This window comes from Scleropages formosus, chromosome 10 (assembly GCF_900964775.1).
Source record: "Scleropages formosus chromosome 10, fSclFor1.1, whole genome shotgun sequence".
NCBI lineage: Eukaryota > Metazoa > Chordata > Actinopteri > Osteoglossiformes > Osteoglossidae > Scleropages > Scleropages formosus.
The window spans coordinates 14,053,543-14,076,032 of NC_041815.1; the positions used below are offsets into that span (position 1 = coordinate 14,053,543).

Below are 22,490 nucleotides of genomic sequence, written 5' to 3' on the forward strand. Positions count from 1 at the left end.
GACAGTCAGATTTGCGTCCACATCCTTGGCCTGCGACTGCCTCCGACTAGTCCTTAGTGTTAGGGTTCCTCCGGCCGACACCAAGGTGATTTATAGCGTTAGATAATCAGCTTTACCACGATTTACTCGTTATACAGCAGGGTATACTTATCGTATCAGATCGGAGTAAGTACCTCAATCGATGGAACCCAGGAACCTTGAGATTGCAAGGCGGCCAGAGCGCTGACCACTAGGCCGCACGCTGTGCCAGGCGGCGCCCTGGGCTACGTACACCTTCGAAGACGTCATTCTGTTTTCGCTGCACGGGCAACATCTGCAGGGCCACGGATCTGCGCGTCACGGGGGGGGAAAGGTCACTCGTGGAGGTGATGCTGCAGTAAGAGTAAGGAGGCCCGCAGCGGACAGGATGGACGTGGGACATCGTCCCTGCTGCCGTTCCTACGGTGAAGGAGGGACACCAAGAGTGTCCGCCGAGCCACGGCGCTGATGACCGAAATGATGGGGAAAAGAAAAAAAAATAACGCAGAAGATGCTCCGGCATCTCACGGTAACCCGGGCCTTCAGCGTGCGGCCGAGAGCTTGTTTACCGACGTCGGGCCGCGGTTAAAACCGGTCCCGACGCTTCTTTTGGCGCGTCTTCGGCGTCAACGTAACGCTGGAAGCGCGAAACGTGCGGGACTGGTTCCGACCTCGTGTCATCGGCGTTCCTGAAAAATTCCCAGCAGTCGGACGAAGTAGTTATGATATACCGTTTCCTGTACCCTGGAGGTTCCCGGTTCGAATCCCCCACCTGCTGCGGTGCCCATGAAGTGCACCAGCACTCAATATTGATACAGCAGGAATACCCTGCGGTATAAATAGAAAAATTAAATACCGTCTATAAATAAACTGTAATTGGATAGTTAGATCCTTCATAAGGCATAATAATAATAATAATAATAATAATAATAATAATAATAACAGCACGCATATAATGTAAAGAATATAATGGCAGCGCGTCCCTCTTTTTCAGCTGCAGCGGGTCTCCTCGACTCCCCAGTACATCTCACTCTGTTTGTACCCTGCTCTTACACCATCCGTCGTCCCTTCAACCCCCCCTCCCACACCGTTGCTCTTTTCTACGCCATTGCGCACCCGTTGGGGGAGGGGAGGGGGAGCGCGGGGTCGCTCCCACGCGCGGGTTCTCTCCGCATCGCTCCACCCGAGCATCAGTAGTTCACGCATGGTTGGCGGCTGCCGCATTCCCGCGACGCCGCACGGGGCGCGCGCCTCCATTTTTTAAAGCGGGACCCTGGGAGGGCTGCGCGCGGGGTCCCGCAGTCAGTGTCGCGCGCGGCGCGGCACCGAGTACGCGTCAGAGGCGAGTCTGTCTCTGCGGCAACGCGGCGGACCGATGGCTCGCGGAGACCCGCGCACTTCCTCGCGCGTCTCTGAGCACTGCGGCAGAGCCTGAGCGGCGCGGCGGCCCGGGCTCCGTGGGTTCCGTGGGTTTCCCAGAGTTCCGTGCCGCCCGTCCGTCACATGGATGGACCACGGGGAGCGCGCCTAGGCTAGGGCTGCCTCCCCGCCCGCGCATATATCAACGCGTGCGTGCGTGCGTGCGTGTCACGCGCGGACAGGTGAGTGTAAACAGGAGAGAGTGGGTGTGGCGACCTGCCACGGGAGCTGCCGTGGGACGGACCGGTAGTACGACGGCATTTCGACCGCAGGACACGGAGAGCGCCGCATCGCATCGGCCGCCGCGGGAGCAGCGCGTGGACTCGGGGGGGTCCCGCACGCAACTTTGTCCGACGAGGGCGGGGGTCGCGATCTGGGGTGAGTCCCGCGTTCCCGTCCACGTCGCCTTCGCGATCATGACGTCCTGGGTGTCCCAGGGCGATCGTCCGGCGTCCTCTGCCAGAGAGAGAGAGAGAGAGAGAGAGAGAGAGAGAGAGAGAGAGGGGGGGGGAGAGCCTCCCCCAAAACATCCACATGATCATCTCTAACGTGAACACTCTCCACTCTCCCACAACACACACACTGTCTGACACTCTTAAAATGTATTCCCGTTATCATTTCTATTAGTAAATAATATGTGTCGCTGTCCTTCTCTTCTGGCTGCTGATTTGTCATCGAGTCCCCTACGAGTTATCCTGCCAACTCACATCTCACCACTTCTCTGCCCTCACATACCGTTTGCGTTTCCTCTTTTAAAGGTGGAAACAAGGATACGCTCTCATGATGCACTTGATACACTTTGATCTATCTGCCCATTCAGGCACACGTGCTGATGCACTTATGGATCCGTGCGCTGTAGGCGCAGCCCGTCGTTGACGGTCGAACGGCGACGTGTGCCGGGGACTGTCGCTTTGATGCGGCCCGTGAAGTTTGGGCTCTCTATGGAAGCGGCCGTTGCTAGGATACCGTACGTCCCGGAAGGAGCTCAGTCTCCTGTCTGTGAGCATCATCACCCGGGGCGCGTGTGGCACACGAGTGCTCGGCCCGAGCATCTCTCTGCGACGCGGCACGTACGCGTAGCGCTCTGGAACGATAAGGATGATGCCGAGTCCCGTAGAAGCACCGTAGAGGAGGAGGAGAGTCGGCTGTAGCCGCGTCTCCTCCGGCTCTCGGTTTGCCGATTCGGCGAGCGTGTGGCGAATCAAGGCGCGGCCAGGGAAAGGTCAAGCGTCACGCTGCGTTTCACTGACGGTTGCTCTTCGGGACTAACGCCTCACCTGGTCGATCTCATTCATTACTACCACGTGAGGAAAGGTGCGTTTGTGCCTTTATACGAAAACGGGTGCACTTGTGACAGGAGAGCAAAGAAAAGGTGCAGCGATGCGAAAGTTGTAGCTTCACCGCGGCAGTGGATCGCGACATCTGGATTTGCCTTTGCTCTCACTCGCCCATCTTCACGTATAAACACTGGCCTTGTAGAGAGTGCAATTATTTTACTACGCTACGCACGCACAGTCTGAAACCGCTTGTTCCAAGTGGGGTCGCGGCGAGCCGGAGCCTAACACGGCAACACAGGGCGTAAGAAAACACCCAGGACGGGACGCCAGTCCATCACAAGGCACCCCAAGCGGGGCTCGAACCCCAGACCTGCCAGAGAGCAGGACCCGGCCAAGCCCGCTGCGCCACCGTGCCACCGCACCCCCTTCTACACTACATATTACTTTGTTATTCAAACTGACAGTACAGTCACAGCCACACACTTCAGTGTACACAGCTTGATATATACTGAAGCTGTTTCTCCAGGAATATAAGCTTTTGGTCACAAGAGCACTTGTGAAACTGCTATGCCACCTTCTGCTCTCCTAGTTGAAAAAAAAAAAAAAATGTTCTTATGGGATCAAGCAATTATAAAGTGTTTTTTCTGAGTATAGCTATTTTTGAACAGGAGCCTCCACACCCTATTTCTGCATATTTCTGCACCGGGGGTGATGACCCTTTCCACCGTGTGGGACAGCTTTCAGAGCCATTGCCCTGTGTACAGAAATATTGACTCTTTCGGGTTCTATCAACTCTTCTGTTACTGCAAGTAAGTAGTTTGGTAACACATTGTATTTTTAAAATATGCCACATTTAGTAATATACCTCAGTGACGGTTATATGAGGAGGAGGACAAATGCAGGACACCAGTATGACCCTATAGACTATATATAGCCATGAACATAACTGTAGGTTCTTATAATATATACCTACAGATGTGATTAGATGAGCATCAAGTTTGACATTTTTGATGTAAACATTTTATGACCAACCAAGGTAAACTATAGGCATGTAGAAAGCGAAAAGGGGTGTATGGATGGTATTTATATGGCTCTTTAATAAGTGATCCCAGGTGGGATGAATGTTCCTGATTGGTTTATCGGTTTGAGGGCAGGTGTCACAGCAGTGACAAGGTTTACCCTGCTGCAGGGTTTTCACCTTTCCTGGGTACAGCTATCATTCCTGAAGGGAAGGAACAAGTTTAAGTGGGGCTCGTGACCTGGCGCTGTTAAAGTGTATACATAAGTGTGGATTTGTTCTTATTTCAGCAGCCGCTGAATCCTTTACTGCCGTCCTCATAATAAAAGAAAAACCGCAGTTAAAGTCCTTACAGCAAAATGAATGAGCGTTTTTCACTAGAACTGCAAAAGACTTGCTCGGCCTTGTAGGGCTACATAGCGCGTGGGCCCCGATCAACATCAAGTTTCTCCCTGACCCTTTACTTCCACGCTGCGATAAACATTATGGGTAAAACAGGGTATTAAAGAGCCAAGTTAATCTTTGTCAGAGGCTGCTGTACGTTTTCCAAAACAGTAGTCAGACTCATTTTGGCCTACTCTTTCACCTGATGATAATCTCTAACCTCAGAGGAAATAAGGAACATTGTGTGCGCTTTTATTATAAGCATTTGAAAAATTATAATAGTAAATAGTAGGAAATGCAAATTAAACTGGCAACAGTTCTAAGAGGTAGGGAGGCATGGCAGCTGCGCCTGGGCATCACACATTTATGCACCTTTTTGACTTTGATTTGCGTTCTGCCACGTTTGTGTGGTCTTCCATGGCCTGGTACTGCAGCAGAATCCTTCTTGCTGACATTTGACAGGGCCAGGATGGATGTGAAGAACCTGAAGGAGTACCTGCACTGGCTGTACTACCAGTACCTGCTCATCACGGGTATCTACGTCCTTGAGCCCTGGGAACAGTCCATCTTCAACACTGTCCTCTTAACCATGGTGGCCATGATCATCTACACTTCCTACGTCTTTGTGCCCATTCACGTGCGCCTCGCGCTCGAGTTCTTCTCTGGGCTCTGCGGGGGTCAACCGGAGAGCACGGTGGCCTTGATGAACTAGCGGAGCCGCCGCCAGGTGGAAGGGCCACCCACCGTCTGGTGTGTGGAAGACAGAGAGAACGTTAATGCAAACGTGCATTGGCGTGCGCCACCAAAACTGTACGCATTCCTTCGGATCTCTTCCTGCATGAGTGCACCGCATAATATTCTGCATGATAGGATCTCTCCTTCCCAGTGTAAGAATTTCACTTTTGCCAAGTTTCCCCCCCATCATTCACTTCTTGGTGCTTGCAAGTCTCCTGTAAAATGCCTTTTGTAAATATGTATTAAGAGCAGAAGGATGTTTCAGTGGCTCCAGTCACGTAGCTGCACTATACTGGCTCAAGTTCCCGAGCTGCATTTCCGAATGATGGCTGGAAAGTGGCATCGTGGACCTGAGCACTGCGCTGGACCACGCTCGTCAGTCCACGGCCTGACTAAGATGTGCGCACTCGTCCTCGGTGTTGATTAATGTTCAAAGCAGGGAGATTATTCTTTCCTATTGTTATGAGCACGAACTCATAAGAATGTTCAAAGGAACAGGAATTTTACCACCGTACGCAAGTGGCCATAACGTAACTGTCATACTCTATTTCTTAAAGACAAAGGGCTGAGACTTGTAAACCACTGACTCCAATATTTGTTTTATATACCGTATAAAAACATTGTGTGCTTACTGTATGGAGGAAAGAAAAAGCGTAACTGCAGCTGCAGGACCTGAAAAATGTAAATTCAGAACAATACGGACATTGAGAGCTGGTTTGCTCTGCTTGTTCAGGGAAGAGTTGACCATATAACACACCTGAGTGGGTGAAGTCACGCAGTAACAAAGCCAACATTGTAAAAAAGATGTTCCCTTCCTCTTTGGTTTCTTTTCAGCAAGCTAACTGTGACGTCTTAATTGGGGTGGGGTGGGGGTGGAGGATGGATGGATGGACGGACAGACAAACTAAATACTCATTAGTGGCGTCTTGTTTTTCTTATTTTTTTTGTTGTATTCCATTATTATTTCTCCTCGTTCTGGGTGATGACAACCTCCTTAGAAATAGAAGAAGTCATAGTTGCCCTGTGTTTAGATTCATATACAGAGTGGTAAAGGTTAGCCAGTTACCATCACAGCTACCAGTTTTTTTTTTTTTTTTTTTTTTATATATAAACTATCCATCTTGTCCAAAATTTTCCAGAATTTGTTTCACACCTGTACTGTAATCATGTGAATTTTTGGTGGCTGATTGATTCCGAACATTCGCCGACTCGTTGCGCCTCTACTTTTTGTATCACATAAAATCAAGTGTTCTTTATGTATGCGAGTTATGTATAACCCCCTTCCCACTACGTCTCCAGAAAACAGTCGGTTTGAAAAAAGGATCATTGTCTGTCGTGTCATCATTACGCCTCGACAAACCCAGTGCAACAGGCTTCATTTCGCTGAGAGTAACGGTCTCTGGGGTTATATGTGCGGTTTTCCGCACGCAGAATAAGTCTTGGACTAAACCGCATCATCAAGAGCAATCCTCCATCGGAAACTTGAGGATTTTTATTTGAGGACTAGGCTTGGCGCGTGTCTGGAAAGCTAATTGGACAAGTCGCACGGTCTCTGCAGAAGCTTATAATCGTAAGAATTAACGCTCGGAGAAGAGAGATCTTGCGGCACCGCTTTGTCCTCACCGCCGGTTTCTACGTATGTGTACGGGGTCCTCCTCGAACGAGGAGGAGAAAGATAAGACATACATCTATAATCAGCCTGTCACAATGCACTCCAGGACGGCTGCCTAACTGTCCACGCTGCTGGGCAATGTCAGCGAATAAATAGCATATTGTATGACAAACGGGTTTAACTGGCTCCGATGAAAAGGAGCTCCTTCCTCCACAGAGGTTGTCCGAGAGGTTCGCCTTTCTCACTTCCAGGTAACAACAAGGTGTTGCGCGTAACTCATAACTAAAGTGATCTTTGCAATTTGTCACCAGGGAAATTATGTGAACGCACGTGTCAAAAGAAAGTGCGGGACACATCTCAACATGACAGCAGGTGACAGCACAGAGACAAATCCTGAGGGCTAAGAACATAAGAATGCACGGCTCCAGGCCCAATTTTCTGCCTATTTGTTCAAGGCTTTTTCTTTCCGTTCTATTAATCCCTGAACGTAGACACCCCCATGGATGAGGAGCTGACTGGTATCAATAGACCGTACATTATATTTTTGCAATCTGAATTCCCGTTGAACGTCTACTAATTATTTTCCCCCCCCCCACACATTTCTTGAGATCCTGCCATCTCTGCACATTTCTGAAACCTGGAACTGTCTGTAGAAAGCAACACTTTCAGGCCGTTCTCCCGCATATGGCGGTATGGTCTAAGTTCATTAAATACGAGGTTAATAATGCAATACGGCCATTCCCCTCGCTAGGTGACGGAAGATCACGATGTCTAGCCAGTGCTCGGCCAGGATCCCTCCTCCCGGATTTCAGAGGCTCCAAGACAAGCGCGTTAACATTCGAGCTGCGGGGTGCGTGGCGTGTCGCGTTAGAAAGGAAATGAAACCTAACACCTTACATCAGACAGAACGCGTCTGCCTACCGAAGAAGGGCACACGGGACAATGTGGAGCAAAGTTTCTGCTTTAGTTTGCGATACTTTGGGAGCTGGGGGTAAACATATGGATCTGTGGGGAAAAACAAAACACGATTTGCTGACCCAGCATTCAGCAGATCACGTCAACAGATGAAATCATTAAGAGTACAATAAATACAAATTTTGCTGCACGTTTCTGTATCCGCACAAAAATAAACACAACCTAACTGTCCGCCTATGCAATCTATTTTTATAGAGCACTCAAACAGCGACACAGAGCATTGAACAACGGATCAAGAGACAAATCAGTAGCAGATACAGAAGATATAAAGTAAGCCTATAGATTAAAAGTTATCTCGACTATAAGTAAGCCTATGAAGTAAGAAGTAAGCCAGCTATGAAGCAAGCCAGCTGGCAATTGAGGAAAGGATTTAAAAAAAATAAAAAAAAAATAAAAAAACCCAACCAAAAGTCATGGGAGAAAAAATAAACCTCTGGGGTTTCAAACACCAGCAGCTGTCCACCCCTCCTGACCATCTAGGCAGAAAAGTGTGTGACTTTTCTTGGGTCATAACCTAAGAGAAAAAAGACTATACAGCTGTTTATGACATTTCTATAGTCACTAGAAGCTAATAAGGGGCAGGTATGCCAATCTCTTCCATCATATCTCCCCCAACCTATTAAACACAAACACAGGTGTGTGATATACACCAACTGAAAACCTCTCGAGTAACTGCATCCCGTTTGCTCTCTTCCACTTCCGGTTGCATTTCATACAAACGTGAAACATTTGCATCCCTAGAGACGATTCTTCTGACCTGTTGAGACGTGCGTTTTGTTCTGGAGATCAGGTCCTCTTAAGAGCTGTAAATACACGGTTTCCATGTAATTAGGCTGAAATAAGCTTTGTCTAACTCTGCGTGGGGTCCTGCTGCATTCTGCTAGACTGAATCAAGAAATGAGTTGGCACAAGAATTACGGAGCTGTGCTCTTATCAGGGTAAGATCTGAAATGCCGGCGGTTAACCCAAAGTTACCCTGGAGGAATGCAAACAGTGGAAGGAGCAAACTGTCCTCTGAATGCAAAACAGCCCCAGGCAAGGCTTCTATACTAACACACTACTGAGCAGCAGGAAATGAGGCTATATGTCAGTTTACGTTGTGGAGAAACCACAACGCAACAGGATTCTACTGCTAAATGGGACTCTTACACACATCATCATGGGTGGATTTCTCACCTCATCCATGCCGTCATGTACATCATGCTGAAAGCAGGTGGATCCAACCGGTTGATTCTCTGGGGTCAGATTTGTTCCACCACCGGTTCCATCAGCGAAAAACCTAGTCGAGAAACTCAGCATCAAAGAACTGACACTGCTGTCATACACATGATGCTTCCTTTTGTTTTCACAACCATGTAATTACTACACATTTGTCAGTTTTGTTTTCCATTCTGGGGGGGCGGGTCTGGTGCTCGAGCCCTGCTTGGGGCGCCTTGTGGCGGACTGGCATCCCCTCCAGGGTGTGTCCCCTCCCCCTCCAGCCTTGCGCTCTGTGTTGCCGGGTTAGGCTCCGGCTCGCCACGTCCCCCGCTCGGGACGAGCGGTTGTAGACGTTGGTTGATTTTCTATTTTGTTGGTTCCCATCCCCAAAAGAAACAAAGACTCTCAGGCGAGGACTTACGGAATAAGAAGACACATACTAATATACAGCATGTATGCACCTGTGCTTCACTCCCTGTCAGTATTTGAAAGGTGGGGTATTTTGTGATGTCAGCTCCACAGTCCTCAATTTTGTGTGACCATGGATATTGAAAGGAAGAAATTTCATATAAAGAGTATTTAGAGTTTGAGCATTGTCATGCATAGAGATAGGGGGGCAGCCTTTCAAAGAACACACTAGTCACTGGCCGCATACCAAAATATGATAGCAGCATGTCAGCAAAGGAAGAACCTCACACTGTACTTGCTGAACAGCATCTTGCACAGCCCATATCCTTATCACATCAATCACCATTTGTGGTTTCTATTACTGGCTGATTTATATATTTATGAAAGGTAAGACAGCAGCCTATGAGGCCTGGACCTGCACACTTGGCAGAGATCAGAAACAAATTAACACGGTAGGCAAATGTAGCCGTGTTTCAAACTCTTCCTACATAGCTGTACCACGGGAGGAGGGAAATCCATGTTGAGAAATTACTCCATCCCATCCCACAACTGTTCTTCAGTCCCACCTCCCTCTGGCCTCATTTATTAAAGGCAAACTAATTTTTTTTTTTTTTTTTAAAAAAAAGCTTGGTTATAATTACTCCTCCTTCATAAGGAGAAAGGAGGAGGAGTAAAGTGAGAATGGATCCAATGGAAGCCAAGGCCTGCTGGGAGCGAGTAACATGTATACAGTTGAGTCCTCTATGTGATTTTGAGATTTTATTTAATAAGGTTAATTTTCAGATTACAAAATTTACCTCACAAAGGAAAGGTTACCGTTACATTTTAAGTGTTGTGATTTATGAGAATGAATACTTCTAAACCATATTCACATTTACATTTATTCGCTTAGCTGATGCTTTTCAACAACGCGACTTAATAGTGTTAAGCAACGTACAATTACTAACCCATTTATACAGCCGGGCCATTTTTACTGGAACAATTTAGGGCAAGTACCTTGCTCAAGGGCACTACAATAGGAGGCGAGATTCAAACGTGCGACTTTTGGGTCCAAAGGCTGCGGCCCTAACCACTACCACTACACCGCCACACCCTACAAGGTTCAACTTGACCATCCTTGGGAGAGAAATTCAGAAGCAGGCGTGGCAACAAACTTAATGTCCACAATATTATGGAGCACATGATTATTAAATCATCTTAACCTTCATTCCATGGACCATTACACAATCCCACTAAAAACAAGTGTGCACGAGCACCCTTTAAGTTCATGATAGGGGTCTAACATTGTTCGGGGACCTGGAGCAACCTAAGGCAAGTAGGAGACGAACAACCAACGTCAAAAGCACTAAGATGGGAGTACTGGAAACGGTACTGAATCCCACTTTAAAAATCTCCATTTGAAACAGAGCTGTTAAAGCAACAATGAATCAGTCTTTAAAAAACCGCCCATGCTGAGTAATGTCAGTACAACGTTTGCATTTGGCTGTCCCTGTTGTCTCTGACCAGAGCAGAAAAAGATGGGAGAGATTGCATTGTTCCTGGGGACTCCACTCCTCCCTGAGTACACATGCCTGGAGGTACATTGCTGTAGGAAAAAGTTATTGGTACCATTATGCTGAAGGGACCCATTATAAAAAGAAGCATTCCAGAATATTGACACAACACAATGTGAGCACCATTCATATAGGCACTGGTTTAAAGTGGAGAATAATCATATTGTCAAAACAATCCCTGTAAGCTTTAGCAAGCAGATGGCGAATAAGAGCGACCACCCTCTGCTTCCGCAGCTCATCTTTGCTGTGCCGTGTGGCTACAATACAGTGACTGGTGTTGGAATGCAAAGTCAGCCAGGTCTCACACCATGCATCTCTTTATTCTCTCTAGTCTTTACCACTCAGTACAGACAAAAACTGATTGCAGGACTCTCATCAACACCAAGTCCAACTTTCTTACCCGTACGCAAGACTGCTTGTGCGGAAACTCCTCCTTCAAGGTTCTAATACCCTCGGAATAATGCGTGAAGGTTACAAATATGTACGAAGCATCTGAAGAGCAAAAAAGGCTTTGTTCAGAAGGGCAAGCAAAACCAGAGTAGACAGAATGACTGCAAGATGACCAAAAGCAATTGCACATATTCACACTAAATAAACATTTACATATTTATTTATCAGATGCTTTTCCACAAAGTGACCTCCAATGAACACTTGCAGTGTTATCAACCCACACCTCATCCACACCCATACCCCAGGTGACTTACACTGCTAGATACTCTACTTAAAATGAGTCACATCCATACACCAGTGAAACTTTTTTTTTTACCCCCGTTTGTCACTCGTACTATGGTTGACTTCAGAGTCACCAATCCACTTGAACAGCATGTCTTTGAACTGTGGGAAGAAACCAGAGAAACCCACACCCCAATATATTACACATGGTGATTATAAATGGTTCATTTCTGACTGCAGCTATAATTTACATGCTTGTTCTGTGGAGAAATCAGTCTTTTGCAAAGCAACAGAGTGCAGGGCATCTCTGGCATAGCATGAAATAACATTAGGTATTATCTTCACTTTTAAGGTGAGAAATACAGCCACGGTTCGCCATGCTAGCATGTGTAACCTGTCTGCTTCCAATCAGACTTGCTACAACACCGAACATCGCTTTCACAGACTTGTGTGCGGCCTCTCAGTCTAGAACAAGAACATCTGATACTAAATCAATGTGTGCTTTGCAGAAGGACAACTTCATTCGACATCTGCATAAATCCCTGTGTATGCAATGCCAAGGCCTGAGTAGACAAACCAGTACTGACAAATGTTATTTCCCAGTTCTGCCTTTACAAAAGTGTGCATGAAAAACATCTTTATGCTGACAACTCTGGTCTTAACACAAACATGTACAGCATCACAAAGGAAACATTCAAGCATTACTCCAGTTTCACCAGTCAAGTTCGCTAGTCTTGGTCTGGACCTCAATGCACCTCTAGGTCTTCATTCAAAACAACCTAACAGGTATATTTAGTATTTAATGAATGAATGCAATTCATTGTTTCTTTTTTTTTTGTTTTCACTGCATTAGATTTGCACTGAATAGGAAACATATTGCTTCACTTCCTTTTGCTACTTCAAAAACATGCTACTTGCATGTTCCCAAGTGGATCTGGTTTCCCCAGATGAGAGGGAAAAAGTTGTGACCACACAGCTACCCCATTCCCACACTGTACCTCCCCTCCCGCTCACCTCGCACTTCATACTTACACAGGGGTGGATCAGAGAGTCCAGTCTGGAAACCCAATACCTCTGAATGTTAACTGCCAAGAAGCACAGATCCTAACAGCTCTATCCCACTCCTTTGCTCCAGCGACACTTAACCTGTGTTCATTTATTCCTCTTACTTATAACTCATTCTGATACAGCTGCTACACACCAAGTTTCCAATATATGAAAAGTGGCTGTAATGAGGCCTTGAACTCAAAGAGACGATAACTTTGAATGGATTAACCAGTGAAGCACAGAAATCCCAAATTCATGATAAACCAGTCTGTCAAACAAGTGGCTTAGTAGGCAATTCTGTTGTGCGCAGGGGCAAAGCCTGGCTCTTTTGGCCTCACCTGAACCTGACCAACTGTTAAATTGGCTGCCACACAAGCTCAGAGTGGACTTTTGAGCCATACGGTGACATTTAGGACGACTCCACTTTAACCTCCTACTGGTATGCCGACCACTGCTCATCAGACACCTGTAAGGACTCTGCAAAGGGTGATCAAAAAGATAACCTTTTCCCTTTTGAGTTCAAATGCAGAACACAAGCTGGATTTTCTTGCTGCATTTCTCCCCAACCCAAGTGAACTAGTGCCCCCTGCTGGATATAAAGTAACTAAACACTATATAACATTTCAAGAATCACCAAACCAAGAAGAAATCCTTGTAACCACTTAATCATTTAATGATGATTATAACTACCAATATTTTGTTATGTACTATAATACAGGAATTTTCCATGGTAGTTATGTAGGTTGTAAATACCATTTAAAGACAAAGGAAAGAGAAAACACATTTAATCCACCCACCGCTGCAAATTCTCTCCTGTTCCCACAAGGGCATATGTTTGCTTCACTTTTCAATTCATGTGTTACAATTTATTAATCTTTGTCTAGTTATGAGAGCCAATGGAGTTAATCGGTCATCATGTCAGCTCCCTCCCCACCCGTGGCATCATTAAGGCTCAGGTCCTCCAGCATCTCCATGAGGGATATCTGGGGGGCGCCATCATCGTCTGTGTCACTCTCCACAGGGATCTTGGAGGAGTCTGTGAGAGAGATAAAGTTATTAAATGTCATGTATATGTCCAGACTGTTTTTTTCCAGAGCCAGTCAATTGTCATAAGATCCTCCTTAATTTTAATCCATACTTAATAATACAGACATGTGTAGCTTAACAACGGGGATACGTTCTGAGAAATGCGTCGTTATGCAAACGTCATAGAGTTCTACTTATACAAACCTAGATGGTATAGCCTCGATGCAGTCAAGAGACACGGTAAACGCAAGATTTATGATGCTGCTGCCGGCATAACACAGCACACTGTTTTACAGTAAACTTTTTTATAAGTAGGAATAAACTTTAAAATAACACTAAAAGTACGGTATAGTAAATACATAGACCAGTAACATAGGTGTTTATCATCATTAACAAGTATACTGTAAATAACTATGTGCTATACTTTTATCCGACTGGCAGTGCAGGAGGTTTGTTTACACCAGCAGCGCCACCACGAACAAGTAACGTTGCGCTACGACGTGGCTCAAGAATTTTTCAGCTCCATTATAATCTTACAGGACCACCGTCGTACGCGTGGTCAGTCGTTAAGCGGCATTTGACTGTAGTTTAAAAACCTGACACAACACTAATAATATTAATTTCTCTCAATGCATCCATCTGCAGTGTCACTCTGCACCCACTGAATGGCACCAAAGGCAGTTTATTGATCTTGTCTGACTGAGTAAACCCAAGAGTCCTTGAGAAAAAATAAACTCACACACTGAACAAAGTGGTCTCTCAAACTCACCTCTAAAGATGTTTACATTCTTCCTGAGGGCCTCATCCTCCTCCAGATCCTCCAGGAAGTCCTGGTATTGTCTGAAGGTGAAACAGAAGGTAAAAAAGACAGGTTGCATGAAAATACACTATTTGAGGGAGTGCTCACATCATATTTTGTGTAGGGGTCAGCAGAATATAAAAGATTTCCCTTAAGTTTCAGGATTCTCATCTTACTCCTACCAGAAACAGTCTCCCCAACTCCACCATAGCCCTCCAGCCTACCTTTCATCATCCGTGTCCATGCCTTCACGGTCCCTTTCCATTTCCCTCAGCTTCCAGTTCCTACGTTTCACTCGCTTGGCACGGTCATAGCTTTTCTTAATAAGGACCTGGACAGGGCAGAGCCAATGTAAATGCTGTGAATGGGTGAACATCATTTTACAAAGACACTCTTTCCGCTGATGAGTTTAAGTAAAGATGAAAACTAGCTGTTGACCTCCAGCAGAACATTTTACAACACTCTTCCACTAGAGGGAACCACCATCTCAAAACAACACTTGACAGAACACTGAGTCCTACCACATCAGGAACATGATGGGGGTTCATTTTGTTGAGGAACTCGTCATTGATGTTGGCATTGGCAAAGTCAAACCTGGGTCAAGAAAAAAAACAAATAAGTCTATCAATACAATGCTAAAACTATTGACATCTACATGTAGATCACTCTGGTTAGAGCTACTGCCCCTGGACCCAAAGGCTGCAGGTTCAATCCCCATGTCTGGCTGTAGTACACCTGAGCAAGGTACTTACTCTAAAATTGCTCCAGTAACATTACCCAGCTGTATCAATGGGTAAATAACTGCAGGTAGACTAACATTGTAAGTCGCTTCGTAGAAAATCATCAGATAAATGAATAAATGTAGATGTAATTTATTCACTCTACAGAAGTCCTTCCTTCAGATACCCAGCATTCCCTTCTGGAAGCCCATTCTCCCAGGTGTTTGTCCTGTACTATTCCCTAACCACTCTAAAGATGCTCACCCCAGCACCACATCTCCGATGTTGAGAAGGTGGCCCAGAAAAGTGCGGCAGTGGTACTGCTGATTGGTGTCCATCTCAGATGACTTTTGCACCCACACTTCTGCGAGAATGTGCTGAAACACACACACAAGTTCTAAGTCATACTGTCTCAAATCCCAGTGTAGAATTGATTAATTGATTACTAAAAGCCCCTAAAAGCTTCGAGCATTAAAATTGGTATGGCCTGCACAAATTTACACTGCAGAGGAATTTCCTGTTTTGCACAAGCAGGCATTTCCATAAATTTGAAAACATGTATATTTTAAAAATGCCATAGGCAGTGCTCAACCACATGTTCACAAAATAAATTGACAGGAAGTGTTTCAAACCTAAGGTACAGAGTCTTAAGAGTCTGAGGTATATTATGACCGGACGATGCAAAACTACCATATGCTATTGAGCTCAAATTTAGCCTGTTACATTTGTTCATACATTAAGGTTAATATGGCATTTGGTCTGCCTTCCGAAGATAAAGACTTTATGCCAGCTTCCCACATGGATTTACCTTATTGGACCGGAGTCCAGCCCCTGCCCCCAGCTTCTGATCCCTGATTATGTCAATATCCATGATGATGAACTCCTCCAGTTGCCGGGGGTTACACAGACTGTTGAAGGGATAGCGCCAGTATGTGTTGTTGTCGACCTCTGCAACTGTTGAGTTGGACACAAAAGGAACAGATTAATTCAAGCTACAACAAACCAATTTGACTCACGGCCTTGAAGAGACACCTCCAGGTTTCTGACACAGCCTAACAGTGAAATACCCGAATCAAATTCCTGTCTTGCCTGAACACATGTTCCCCTTTTGGAGTCCTTAGTGATATAAGATAAGATGGAAAACCTGTGGGATTCAGCCCTCTAGGATTGTACGATGTGAAACGCACGTGCATGTAACACACACAGTCTGGTTTCACAGATTGCTGCCTTGCCAGAGGCCAAAGTTATGATTTATAGTAATGGATTTTCTCCACAGAACCGAAACAGCCTTCCCACTTAATCTGAACAATAATTAAAAGTGTGCAGTATCTTTCAAAATGTCAGAAGTGAAAGATCATGAAAACACATATAACTCAATATGATTTATAAAAATAAATTTCTGCAAGGTCAGACCCCTCTGTGAGCACAAAATTGCTCTTAAACCTGCATTTGCCTGGGGAGCCCAACTGCATGTGTTGGCAGTGAGAACAGCGATTCAGAACCAAAATGAAAGATTACTGATTGCGAGAACATGTGCAAAACAGACTGAAGTCTACCACGGATCCGTTTACTTTTTAAAAGAAAAAATGGGCGCACTCCAGTAACAGAATAAAAACAGGATCTTAAAATGATAAACAGATGAAATTTTTTCTCTAAATTTCACCCTGACACAACCTGAGTTCCAGAGAAAATGTAAAAATAGACACTTCATGCGTGAGGGAGCTGTTGAAGAGAACATCTGTTACCCAGCTCACAAAGTAAAGTCTCCTGTGTACAACAATGGTCAATGGAGTATGGGGGATGGTCAGGCACAACAGCAGCTGGGTCCAGCACAATCACAGCATGAGGATACACAATGACAAGTCAGCCACAGTGCTTGCCCACAGTGAGCGCAGCAGCCACAGAAGTCAGGATGTGAGAACAGTCATTGCAGACACTGAGGGACTGTGTGATGCTCACAGATAATGAGGATGATGGTCAATTGCTCACAGTTCCTGCAAAGGATACTCACTCTGCAAAGTATTGGGATCGATGAGGTGGATGGTGCTCGTGACCCGGATGCACACGCATACCTGGCCCATGTTCCCCAGGCTCTGGGCCAGGCGTGGGGACAGGCATACCACGTTGTCCTTAATATCAACAGACAAGGTTAGATGTCTGAGACCACAGCCAACACAACACCTCATAGGTGCTGCAACACTAACTGACAGCTAAACTTACTGATGGCTGTTTGAAATACCAGTTTTGAAATACATTTTAGTTCTTCAAAGAATTCAGTGCTGTAAAACTGAAGAAACATTAAAAGACCAGGAAATTAATGCTTTAAAAGTATTTGTATTAGTCAAACAAACCCAGTTCCATATGTAAAATTAAAACAACCTGAGTAAATCAATAACCATCAAGGTGAATAAATAGTAGTAGATAGTTAAAATGAAAACTGACAGGTAGTGCAATGGATTATGAGTTTGACCAGGTGGACATTACTGCTGGAAAATTCAAATTTGGCAACACGCTGGTAGGATGACAAGTTCCATTAGCTCTGTATGGCACAGACAGTCAAGGCCAAAGTTTCAACTGCCGAGAATTCACGAGTGCTGTAAAACAAAGAGCACAAGTACCCGGAATACCAGCGTACCTGTAAATCCAGTATGTGGCTTTCTAACGCAGCTATGCCACAGTTCAAATGTGGGACAAGCAGTCATTTTTATGTCATTTGTAACAATTTGTTTTATTAGTTTTGATCTAGTCCTCCACACTGAGTTATTTCATCTTTTCAATCAATTCAAATTACAGATTAAACATAAATCTGTTTTTAAAATCTCCAGATATTTGCCTAACCCAGAGTAAAATTGAGAACAATGCTACATACATTGTATGTTTCAAGTCTCTATTCTCCATTGCTGGTTAGAAATGCACTTTTTTTTTTAAAAAAAAAAAAAAAAAAACATGAATCATCACTGGCAAATAGGTCAGCAACTATCAGTCCCAAAAAATAATCCACTGCAATAAAGTTGTTTGTGTAATGTAATGTAATGTAAGGTTAGGGTGGATGTACTGAAGTAATGAATTTAATATTCCCTTCCCAAGCACGGCTGTACAGGAGAGAGGAGACGTACCTTACAGATGGGAACAATTTCAACTGAGAAGGTGCTTTTGTAGTTATACGTGTTCGAATGGACATCATGAGAGATGAGCCGTTGGGATGCTTTGGACCTTGGATGAAAAGCAAAGCCCCAGACATTTAAAACACTTCCTACATCACAAGCCATGCCAATATCTACATTTAAATAAAGAACTTTTTTTTTTTTTTTTTTTAAAGAAAAACCAATAAAAAGAAAAAAAATATATATATTTTTACATTTAAAAAAAAAGTATTTGTGAAACCAACCATGAACACATTTTTTGGCTAAAGTACATCTCTACAAAAAGCAAGTCAGCACAGAAAACCCAGTGTGTGAGTATCTGCTGTGAACAAGGTGTCCTTAGGAGGCTATTCTTCATTACCTGCATGGAACAGTGCACTGCAGAAAGTCCACCATCTTCTGAGCATGCTGCTTGGAGCCATAATAAAAATCAATACCCTCTGTAGAGACAGAAATCAGACTGCAAATTAAAACTGTGTAGGATCATCATCACAGTATGTACAGAAACAAATGTTCTGCCAAAAGCACTGTCAGTAATGGACACCAGATGACTTGGAAATATGGTTGCCACATGCAAAATTTCAGATACTTTTTACTGCTTTGCACAGAATGTGACTCCACTCAACAATCAACACACAAAAAACATGTTTTCTCAAATTTTTCAAGCCAGGTGTAAAAGATAAACTTGTTCTAAAACTGCCTGTGGGAATACACAAAGATGACGTACCGTGAATTTCCTTGATACGAAGTGAGTTCTGGTGCAGTTTGTGTTTCAGAATCAGCTGCTCAAGGTAGTAAAATGTCTTCTTGTGAACAGTCTTCAAAAAATAAAATATAAACCTCACCAATACAATCCAGGCAACAAAAAAACAACATGAAAAATGACTCATATGGTAGCAGAGCAAAGCCAAAATCAAATAAATATGCTGACTGTGCAGGTTAACTAAGGATAGGAAAATAGAATCGAAACATGTCCTGTCTATTTACAACTGAGAAAAAGCAAAGGATACTGAAGACATGTTTTAATTCAAACAACTTCCTTGATTTCTGAGCTCTGGTTTACAGGAAAGAATCTAGAATCAGAATCTGTAACATCACTCTAATGCTGTGTGGGTCTGCACCATTGCTTTCAATTTTCAGTTCTCCATCAATTAATTTACTTGACCCTATTACGAAACTGACCTTAGATCACCAAGGACACACAACACCATCATACCGAGATGGCCTCCAAGGTGCTGTTGTGACCTGGGGCCACTAAAGCAAATCAGTACAAGGCAAGGCCGTATGGGCAACTGCCGGGAGGAAATTTTTATACTCTGAGGGCCAGACAATGGCTATTGACTGGAAATCCCTCTCCCACCACCAACCTTCTGTCGCACTTGTACCACTGCCTTCCAGAAGTCCTTCGCTTCAACTCGGTGGCAGTCTTCACACATTTGCGGGTGGATGACAAAGTCCACAACAAACACTTGCTGAAGAATTGCACCATTCATGACCTGAAAGAACACTGGATACATCAGACATTCTGAAATATGTAAAACCTCTTCATGGCAAACACCAGAATAACTACATCCGGTTTTAGCTTACTAAAATTTTGAACGAGGATGAAACTCATTGTAGTGTTCACTGTAACCTTTTGATACTGACAAAACAAATAGCCAACTCAGCTTTTTCTGATTGTGTAATTAGATACCCTTCCAAGCGCACCTCTTTTTGGATGGTCAGCTTAATCTTAATCCGTTTGGAATGTGGCTCAGTCCAAAGGAAGCCAGCATCTATCAGACGAACCTGGAGAGTGCACAATAACCAGTCCATACATACCAATATCAACAAGTGGAGTTGTGGTCGAAGCAACAGAATACAGTGGCTAAGGACATAGATTTGTAAGGTAAAGGTTGATAGTTGAATCCCGACTCCCTGGTGCTGCAAAATACCCTTGAGAAAATTACCACGAATACTGCTACTACTACTATAACATCCAGCTGTACAAAGGAGTAATTATTATAAGCCAGTATAAGTAGTACAACAATACATATATTCATCTGTCTTTCCATTACCAAAACTTATATTGTTGTATAATAACATTGGTTAACGCCTTTACACAACTGGAGCAGTTCAGTTTACATTCTTTGTTCTAGAGATCTAAAAAAGATTAACTTCTAAGACCTCAACAGCTTTCTGGTCAGAAGGCTGTCTTTAACCATTACAGCACCTGATAAGAGGGTCCAGCAACTCATTGAGTGTCCATACTGTCTGCTACCAACAGCCTGACAGTATCTTACCATGTGCATTTACAGGGAGCCATGGAATTTTGAAAGGCTCACCTTAGACATGGATGACTTCAGTTTTTTGAGACACAGTGCAAGCAGTTCTCTGGATTCCAGAGCACACTGCACCCAGGTACCAGGGGGCTGCAAGTACCTTCAGGAAATGAACAAACAGACTTTTACCATCTATTGATCCAAAGAAAAACTTGTAGGTGGTGCCTTGGGATTGTAAAAATTGCAGACGGTACCTTTCACATTGCTTGCAGAAGTGCACGGAGACTTGCTTGGGAATCCCTTCGGTGATGTCAACCTCCTTCCTCAGGCAGGACACACACATGTTGGCTGCATTTGGAGGAATGAGGATCCCACAGGTACAGCAGAGGCTAGGGGAGCAACATCACAACCCGGTGACGAGGACAGTCCCAAAACACAGGCTTCTACACAACACGAGCCTGGCAACATTGATCCACCGCAAAGAACAAATAGAGTAACTACTGTTTAATATGAATACTTACATGTTTCCCTGGCTGCTAGTTGCAGGAGTCTGCATATACTCCATACCTGACAATCTTTCTGAAACACAAGAAGAAAAGTACTGACATGTCAGACTCTGGTGGATCCCAGAAGAAGATGAAACAACTACATCATAAACTCTGATAAAACTGATCTCAAACGTCATGGTGGAGCAACTCAATAAGCAGCAACTAACTAGTCTGTCACTGGCAGGCAGCATAAACTTAAAGAACAAATTACGGACTTGTTTAGAATAGTATATCAGAAACAGTGATAAATGTAAAGAGCTTTTTTTTTTTTTTTTTTTTTTTTTTTTTTTTTTAAAATTATCAACTTCAAGTTCAGTTAGAAGAAATCATGCGAACGACCTCGACTCCAGTCGAGCGGTATCTAGTATTATTTATTTATTATCTATCTGTTCGTCTCTGCATGAACTGTACTCAGTACTCTCACTCTGTGTAACTGTTCATGCAGAGACGAACAGAACTTCGCTCCATAAATTTCGTAACCGTCGGAAGCCATTACGGTCATTTCTTTACACATTTTTCCTTACAAAGCGAGCCAACAGAGAACATAAAACTAGTTTCCTCACGTCCACAGACCTCCACGCAATCCCCGCCACGCGCAAGACGCAGCCTGTTGACGACAAATCCAGTGTTCAGGAGTCAAAGGACCCCGAATAGCAATAGTAGTCCGAACCGCGCCTGAATAAATTATACCCCTAAAACACAAAATTTAAACACTCCCCTTAAGTGGATGAGATAGCAGTATAAGCTTAAGTAAGAACTAAACGCAAAAGGCTTAATATACTTTATTTTCCATCCTTGCTACTGTTTATAAATGTATTGATAAAGTGGTTAGTACCTAATAATTAGTGCAAAATAATGAAACATTTTAAACAAAACAAATTTTGAAAGTATTGTATTTGGGATGAATGCAAATATAATTGTCTAAAAAAACTGTATGATGTGATATTAATTAAAGCAGTGAATATAATTTTACTGTATCTATGAAACACCTGATATTTCAGAGTATCATCTTTCCAATTGAAGGTACAGTCTTATTACTGTTTATTTTCAACAATACTATAGTCAAAAAGCTGAAATTGTTCTCCTGTTTATTACAGTTCTGATTTTTTTAATTCAATTGTACAATGTGCTGACTGCAGAAATTATTTATATTACGACAATGCCACAGTGAAAAATACAAGGGGAGCAGGAGGGCGAGATTATAGATGTAGATTTCTCCTCTTTCAGCATCGATGCATAATTCACAAATTCCTTTTCTCAAAGGGAGAAAAAGTGCCAGTCAAAAGAGAACCATATTCTCAATTCGGTCGCTTAACACTTTTGTTGAATTAAATCATTAGGTTTTATTGCTTCGAGACAAAAAAAAGAAGGTGCATATGTATTTCTGATTATAATAAACACAGTCAGCAGTTAGCTTTATTTTAAAAAGAGATTTCTTTCGGGTTTTGCTGATAGTTAAAATATCCAAGCCCTCTGTGAAGAAAAAAAGAAAAGAATCTACCGCATTGACTCATTGAAATCCGCACCCCACGCGCTCTAAGTGGTCTGGCCGACAGAACCAGGAGCTCTTGGCATGTCATGGAGTCAGCCGGTAGCCATGATTGGCTGGGACAGAGGGAGAGGCGGGTCCGTCATGACCAAGCGAGACCGTTTATAGGCTGAGAGGTAATAGAAGG

At 44.1% G+C, this 22,490-nt stretch overlaps 2 protein-coding genes across 7 annotated transcripts; one reads left to right on the forward strand and one right to left on the reverse strand.

Annotated features, from left to right (window-relative positions):
* The first annotated feature begins 1,744 nt into the window (after positions 1–1,744).
* sptssb (serine palmitoyltransferase, small subunit B) lies at positions 1,745–5,709 on the forward strand. Of its 2 annotated transcripts, XM_018732634.2 has the most exons (3): positions 1,745–1,815; positions 3,383–3,523; positions 4,579–5,709. In XM_018732634.2, exons 2-3 carry the CDS (start codon positions 3,426–3,428, stop codon positions 4,826–4,828), a joined length of 348 nt encoding a protein of 115 aa, XP_018588150.1. In that variant the 5' UTR covers positions 1,745–1,815; positions 3,383–3,425; the 3' UTR covers positions 4,829–5,709. The 2 variants fall into 2 exon arrangements, with proteins under 2 accessions (XP_018588150.1, XP_018588151.1); XM_018732635.2 differs by lacking the exon at positions 3,383–3,523.
* On the reverse strand, positions 1,809–22,343 carry nmd3 (NMD3 ribosome export adaptor). 5 transcript variants are annotated; one of them, XR_001965138.1, is made up of 18 exons: positions 22,316–22,343; positions 20,788–20,845; positions 20,521–20,655; positions 20,330–20,426; positions 19,713–19,793; positions 19,373–19,501; positions 18,733–18,823; positions 18,367–18,445; positions 17,979–18,075; positions 16,874–16,991; positions 15,671–15,816; positions 15,127–15,239; positions 14,665–14,737; positions 14,368–14,474; positions 14,114–14,184; positions 13,253–13,354; positions 8,615–8,717; positions 1,809–1,893 (listed from the first exon to the last, which is right to left on the reverse strand). XR_001965138.1 is itself a non-coding variant. In XM_018732630.2 (17 exons), the coding sequence occupies exons 1-17, from the start codon at positions 22,326–22,328 to the stop codon at positions 8,680–8,682; spliced, it is 1,548 nt and encodes a 515-aa protein (XP_018588146.1). In that variant the 5' UTR covers positions 22,329–22,343; the 3' UTR covers positions 7,840–8,679. The 5 variants fall into 5 exon arrangements, 3 of the variants coding, with proteins under 3 accessions (XP_018588146.1, XP_018588148.1, XP_018588147.1); XR_001965137.2 differs by lacking the exon at positions 1,809–1,893 and adding an exon at positions 7,854–8,241; XM_018732630.2 differs by lacking the exon at positions 1,809–1,893 and having other exon boundaries at positions 7,840–8,717.
* Between the last annotated feature and the right edge of the window lie 147 nt (positions 22,344–22,490).

What these genes read in the sequence shown, in the direction of transcription:
- sptssb (XM_018732634.2), top strand. Translation starts at nt 3,426, where the DNA reads ATGACCCTTTCCACCGTGTGGGACAGCTTTCAGAGCCATTGCCCTGTG. An exon ending in CAACTCTTCTGTTACTGCAA is followed by an intron (nt 3,524 to 4,578) that starts GTAAGTAGTTTG and finishes GACATTTGACAG; the next exon opens with GGCCAGGATGGATGTGAAGA.
- nmd3 (XM_018732630.2), bottom strand. An exon ending in CAGTGCACTGTTCCATGCAG is followed by an intron (nt 18,076 to 18,366) that starts GTAATGAAGAAT and finishes TTTTCATCCAAG; the next exon opens with GTCCAAAGCATCCCAACGGC. An exon ending in GAATGTAAACATCTTTAGAG is followed by an intron (nt 13,355 to 14,113) that starts GTGAGTTTGAGA and finishes TCTCTCTCACAG; the next exon opens with ACTCCTCCAAGATCCCTGTG.